Source organism: Callithrix jacchus, chromosome 20, assembly GCF_049354715.1.
Source record: "Callithrix jacchus isolate 240 chromosome 20, calJac240_pri, whole genome shotgun sequence".
Taxonomy (NCBI): Eukaryota; Metazoa; Chordata; class Mammalia; order Primates; family Cebidae; genus Callithrix; species Callithrix jacchus.
Window position 1 is genome coordinate 24885463 of NC_133521.1, and position 6353 is coordinate 24891815.

At 56.9% G+C, this 6353-nt stretch overlaps 1 protein-coding gene across 3 annotated transcripts; it reads right to left on the bottom strand.

Moving 5' to 3' along the window:
- Window positions 1-2536: 2536 nt before the first annotated feature.
- On the bottom strand, window positions 2537-6298 carry TPPP3 (tubulin polymerization promoting protein family member 3). Of its 3 annotated transcripts, none has more exons than XM_017966895.4 (4): window positions 6180-6298; window positions 3651-3844; window positions 3207-3360; window positions 2537-3090 (listed from the first exon to the last, which is right to left on the bottom strand). In XM_017966895.4, the coding sequence occupies exons 2-4, from the start codon at window positions 3836-3838 to the stop codon at window positions 2902-2904; spliced, it is 531 nt and encodes a 176-aa protein (XP_017822384.2). In that variant the 5' UTR covers window positions 3839-3844; window positions 6180-6298; the 3' UTR covers window positions 2537-2901. The 3 variants fall into 3 exon arrangements, with proteins under 3 accessions (XP_017822384.2, XP_054104799.1, XP_035138242.1); XM_054248824.2 differs by lacking the exon at window positions 6180-6298 and adding an exon at window positions 5752-5935; XM_035282351.3 differs by lacking the exon at window positions 6180-6298 and adding an exon at window positions 3939-4023.
- Window positions 6299-6353: the final 55 nt, after the last annotated feature.

Sequence of the window (6353 nt, forward strand, 5' to 3'; positions counted from 1 at the left end):
TGCCACTTTCCTGGGCCTGTCTGTCTCATTGAGAGACAGCCAAATCATCTTGCCCTGGTAGGGGAGTGTCAGCCAGTGGCCTTGCATCCCTGAGTTGTCATATTTCAGGATCCCAGCCCAGTGTACAGGCCAACCTAAGGGACATATTAGGGGGTGGGGAGGCATAATGCACTGCTTTCCTACACCCCAGCCCTTCCTGTTTCCCCATGAATGTGTGATGGTGCCAGCCCCAGAATCTTCACAGGACACCTCTAAAGGGGAACAAAAAGCGTGGCCCAACCCGAGCCACTCTCCACCCCATTTTCCATTGTCATTGAAAGTGGCTGACCCTGCCCCAGGCCAGGCACCTGCTAGGGTTGCTGGCCACTCCTGGGGAAGTCCTCTGTGTTTCTGATTTTTCCCTGTATGGCACTTGGTCTAGAGGGCAGTGGTAGGGGTTGCAATGTAAAGGAGAAAGCCAAAGAGCTGTCACCCTGCGGGGCTAACTGGACTCAACATGGAGAGCAGAGGACCCTTGAAACAATCAGAAAACACATGGAACAGAATCACACAGCCTGGGCCTGGCACCACCACCAGAAAGCAAACAAGAGACTGGTCCTCAGGGAGGTTCTGTGCCCAGAGGGAGGGGCAGAGCCACTCTCAGGTTAGGACTTCCCCAGCCATACAGAGCAGGTTTTATTTATTTTTAATTTTTCCCCCTGTGGTATTTCAGGACAGAGCAGGTTTTTAAAGGTTCCATCCCTCCAATCCTAACCTCTCCTTTGTCCAGCCTGATTTTACTAGCAAGGGCATCCAAAGCTTTCGACCACAAGGACACTGCTAGGGGAGGAGCAGTGGCATCGCTAAGCTACTGCCATGTGCCAGATTCTCCTAGACCCATTTGGTCTTAGGGTCCTCCTGGCCCTGAGTGGGCTTTGAATTCCCTCAGGCTCCCTAATGGCATTTTGAGAAGAGGGGGGTTTACTCCTATGAGGTGGGGTTTGGGGGCTCAACCATTCTCTCTGTGTTCCTCCAAGCCACACTGCCAGTCATAGTAATGGAGGAGCTGCTGGTCCCTCTACCATTGGATGGTACTGTCACCTGCAGTGGAATAGTGGGAGCCTGACCCAATTTGGAACACAATTAAATTTGCTTCCCTGTGAGGCTGTTTTGGTGAAAGCCAGAGGGTTTGGTTTTCACTCCTATTATGCTCATTTTAAGTAAAGCTTGCAATTCAAACGAATTCCCCAAGGCTAGAGGAATTGTTCCTCTGCATTTTTTTTTTTTTTCATTATAAACCTTCCATTCTACCTCTTAACATTTGCTGGTGGGAGGGTCTGCCTGAAGGTCCCTGAAGCTCTTCCCTGGGCCACTCAAGAAGTGGTCAGCCGAGTCAGGAGGAGCTGCGCTGCAAGGCAAGGCTCTGCTGTGGCCAGGTACCCACCTGCTGCCTGCTGATTCCCACCTGACATCCCTGTCTCCAGCCACACTATTCTGCTATACCCTGTCCCTAAGGTAAGCTGGACTCCAGGGATGTGAGGTCACCTGGGCAGGACCACCCCCCAGTAGCCTATGGGATGAGAGAATAAACAATGGTGCTGCTTTGTCTTGTGATGTGGGTGGGGAAAGCATGCATTTGGGAACTGGGCCTTTTATGCCTTTTCTAACCTCTTTGGAAGCTACTCTCTCCTGTAGGCCCTAAAGTCCCATCCAGCCCCATTGTCACAGCAAGGAAGGAGAGGTGGCCCGAAAACCTTGGCTTGGGAATAGCTCTGTCAAACACCCAGCACCTTAGTGAGATGATCTGGAAACGCCCAAGCATCTTCAGGACCGGAGAGGCCTCCCCTCCCCCACCGGGGATGTGGAACAGATGGGAGGGCATCAAAGAGGAGGCCCCTTCACTGAGGGATGCCCTGCCTCCCACCACAGGCTGGTGTTGGGTGCCAGGCCCCATCACCAGTCAGCCAGTCCCAGTTTTGGAAGTCAGTGCTGGGGCTTGCTTGCTAGAAAGAGCCTGGCCTGGGAGGCAAGACTAGCCTGGCCTCTGCAGAAGCCCCCTCCACTCTGGGTGTTTCCTCAGCTCTAAAATTACAGAGTCAGATGAGCTACTCTCTAAGGTTCTGCCTGGCCCTGCCTTTTCTGATATTCTAAGCCAGAGCCCAAAATGACTTGCCTTGGTAGCCCTTGTTCGCAGGCTGAGAGCTGAGGTCTGGCTCTAGGGCCTCTGCCAAGGCTTGGCCCAGGCGGAGTCGGCTCCTGCTGTGAAAGTGGAGAAGGGGCCGAGTCTCCAAACCCAAGGCATTGATCACAGGAAGGCAAGCTTGGATGTCAGGTCTCCCATCAGGCCCAGCTAAAAGGCTTTGGACTTACCTCAGGAATCTCCTCAGACAGAACAGCTCTGTGCTAACAGAAGGGAACTTATGTGTCCCTTTTTCTGGGCAGGACTGCCAGGGGAAAGGGAGAGATTAGCAGTGTGTGCCATGCAGTGGGGTGATGACACTGAGCAGATCACTGGGGTGTGAATGTCATTATCCCCATCATCGTCAACCAGGTCATATTGGTACAAAAGGTGTCTTTATTGAGGTCTGGGTTAGAATTAGGCACTTGGCCAGAGCAGCAGCTTAAATATGAGGCAAGCAGGCAGGGGTTAGCCATGCCCGGGGTTGGGTTGGGGTCGTGAGGCTATAGGCATAGACTGTCCCCAGGTGGACAGAAGTTGGGGTAGGAAGAGGAGGAGGAAGGGGCCACAGAAGAGCCTGGGTTAGAGGCCTGGTGGGCCAGCCCGGTGGGACTAGGCAGGAAGCTCCGGGTAGCAGGTCCAGCAGGAAGGGGACCAGGCTCTCTTGCTCCATATGCCCCTTAGACCCAGGCCTGAGCCGCTTGCAGGAGCAGCCGCACTTGTGGGGACGGTCTTCCCAAGCCTCACTTCTTCACTTTGGTGTCATAGGTACCCGCGTTCTTGTAGGCGCTCACATAGCCACTGTCGTCCAGGATGTCCTGCCGTCCCGCAATGCCTTTGCCCTTGCCGCTCTCGTCAAAGCGCTCCTTGTGGGAGCCTGTGTACCTGCTGGTGTCTGTCAACCGGTCCACAGCACCCCCTGTTTTTGCTTTCTGTTTGGATAGAGTTTCCCCAGGGACACCTGGTGAGGGAGCCCAGCCCTTCCCACCGACAGTCAAGATTCCCCACACCCCCTTCCATGGCCCCCCGAGACCAGCAGGGCACTTACAGTGACGCCCACATTGGCTGGCTCTTTGCCTGCCACCAGCTGGCAGATGGCATCGAAGGCCTCCTCCTTGCTCTTCCCCTTGAATCGCTTGGTTGCCAGCTCTTCCAGGGCCTTTTTGAACTCCTCATAGTTGATGACCCGAGCAGACTTCCCCCTGCCAAGCATGTGGGCATCATGAGTGTTCCCCATTTTTACCCCCCTGGGGAAAGCACAAACACAGTCCCCGCCACCACAATTTATGCAATTGAGTTTCTTTCTTACCCACATTTGGGGAAATATCAGGAGTCAGCACCTCTGGAGGGCAATAGATAAGGTTTGCCCTGGAAGAATGATCTTTGTGATCATGGTATTTCCCTGACCCTTTCTCTATGTCCTCCCTGGTTCCAGCGCCCCCAGTTCCCCACCCACTGGAAACATGAGAAGCAGGGGCTGCCTGGGGCTCACTTGACTTTGGAGAAGACGATGTCCACATCAGTCCCTGTCACAGCCTTTCCGTCAGCCACCTTGCAGTCCTTGCACAGCTTGGCCCAGTTCTTGCCATTCATCTCTTGCCCACTGGCCTTGGGGTCGCCATGGATGGCAAACTTGCGGAAACTCTCCTCCAGTCCAGCGATGTCTGTGCTCGCTGCCATGCCACCCTGTAGAGACCCACCTGGTTCACCTCCCAGCCAAGCTGCCCTTCCCCTCCCCCAAGCCCAGAACATCCTGGCCTCTACCCCAAACTTGCAAGACCTGGGCAGGTTCTGCTACAGACAGTTGGAGCTGGAGCAGCCTGGGGAGAGGGGCCAGTCACTCTCGCCCTGGGCCTCAGAACCCCGAGGAAGATCCCCGGGAGGCACGGTTTTATCACTAATGCCAGCCCTGGCTCTGAGCAGGGTTCAGCAGATGAAATCATGATGCCCACAGCAGGCTGGGAACAGAGTGGCACTGTCCAGAAAGACTGTGAGGGCAGCAGCTGGGGCCCTGGCTTTGTCTGGCCCTGGCACAGGCCTGCTTGGGTGGAAGTGAGGGTGGCAAAGCAGGCCCCCTCCCTGGAAGCTCCACGCCAAGCTGGGTTGGAGCCAGGCCAGGCTGCTAGTCGGACAGGCATTTAATGAGGATGGCATCTCTGAGAGAGTCATGAGGACCCAGCAAGAGCCAGTCTGGGCAGGGGTGCATGCCTTGGGCAGGGGTGCAGCTGGCCCAGCAGGGCCTTGTTACTATTTGCTATTAAACAAAAACATGAGGGGAGCAGGACCTTGGGGCTGGCCTGGCCACAGTTTGTGAAGCCTGGAGACGGTTGCTAAGGGAGGGTAGTGCTGCTTGGAGAATGTTGCTAAGGGCAGGATGGTGTCAGGGCGGCTCAGGGAGAAGCTCCCAGTGCTGAGGGGCTGGGCTGGGCTGGGCTGGGCTGGGGATCTGAAGCCACGGGTGGGGCACGCCAGCACTCCCTGTGCCTGGGGCATAACCGTGGCTTCCTGGCCTCTTGCCACCCACTGGGGCTGTAACCTCCCACTGTGGAGTTTTGGGGGAACAGGAGGTTAGGGACTAGTTGAGGTGGGGGCTGTGGAGTTACAAACCCCAAGATTCGTGCTGGCAAGTGGGGATGTGGCTGAAACACACTTCCTCAAGTCTACACCACAGCCCTCCACTGAGGCCCCTGGCTACGCCCTGAACTCAGCCACACATTCCCAGCGACCCTGTGCACTCAGCTCTGGCCTGTCACGCCCTGGGCCTTGTACCCCTGGCCACACCTTCAGCCTTGCACTGCAGCCTCCTCCATCCTCACACCCACAGCCACAGCCCTCAGCCTCCAGCCCCCACATATATACAAACAAGCCTGCACCAACCCCAGTAATACCCACAGCCCTGCACTAAAGTGCTCCCCACACCCACAGCCCTCTGCTGCAGGCCCCTGGCCACACCCTGAACCTGCACAGCAGCCTCCTTCATCCCCACACCTGCAGCCCTGGGGCTGAGGCCCCTGGCCACAAACCTGCATCCCTTCCTAAGACTCCCAACCACAGCCTCAGCCACTCACCCGCTCCAATACCCACAGCCCTTTATCAAGGCGCCCTGACCCTCAGCACCCCTTTGTCCACACACCCGTAGCCCTCTGGCCACACCCTTAGTCCTGCACTGAAGGCCCCAGTCCACATCCACACAGTGACATTATGAGACTCCCAGGTACTATTCAGAGATCCCCTGTGCAAAAAGATCCCAACCCCTGACCACACACCCCCTCCACTGCCACCTCCTGACCACCCCCTCAGTCTCAGTAACCATCTTCTAGGTCTGCCTTTTACACTAGGGCCTCTAGTGACCACAGCCTGGGCTGTGCCCAGCTGCCCCATCTTCCACCACCACTGGCCTTGACACTGAAAACTCCTCCCCAGTTACCACACTCTGGCATCCCTAAGTGGCAGTTTCTGGGACTGTGAGCACCAGTGGCTCCTATTTTACAGGTGCCTCTGCAGCACCACAACCCCAGTCCACACTGCACTCTCCTTCCCTTTCCCTGGGTGTAACCTCCCACTAGGGAACCGAAGACCTGAACTTGGTTCACCTGGACAAGGTAATGTCCAGGGGAGCTTGGATGCCATAGAGTGCTTGCCGCAAGCACTGGGAAGATTCTGCCTGCAGTGCTCACTCCTGTCAGTGGGAAGATGGATTCTTGGTCATCTCAGAGCAGTCAGGTGGCGCTGGGGTGCAGGCCGCAGCCCCATGGGTCTGCAGGCCATGGATGGAGTGGCCACACCCATGAACTGGGGCCACCCGTCCGACTCCCACTGGGACAGCTGGAGTCATCAATCAGCCGGACCAGGAGGTGGGGGCTGCGAGGTGGAATGCCTGGGGCCAGGGCAGGGCCGCTCAGCTGGCTACTCTGCTGGGACCGCCCGAGGTTGGGACCCTTTCCAGGCTGCTCCCACCAACCCTCATCGTGCAGGATACTGATTGAGGTGGTCGGCATCTGGCTATCCTATGGGCTTCTACCTTGCGGCTGCTCCTGAAGTACGTGTTCGGATGGACAGAAGGGCGCAGGAATGGACCGATGGACGCGCGAGACCAGGCAGCTCCGCAGCTCCGCTCCCTGCCGGCTCCCGGGTGGGACTGCAGCCCGGGCGGCTCCGCCGTATTATCCCCTGTTTCTCGGTCTCCATAGAGACG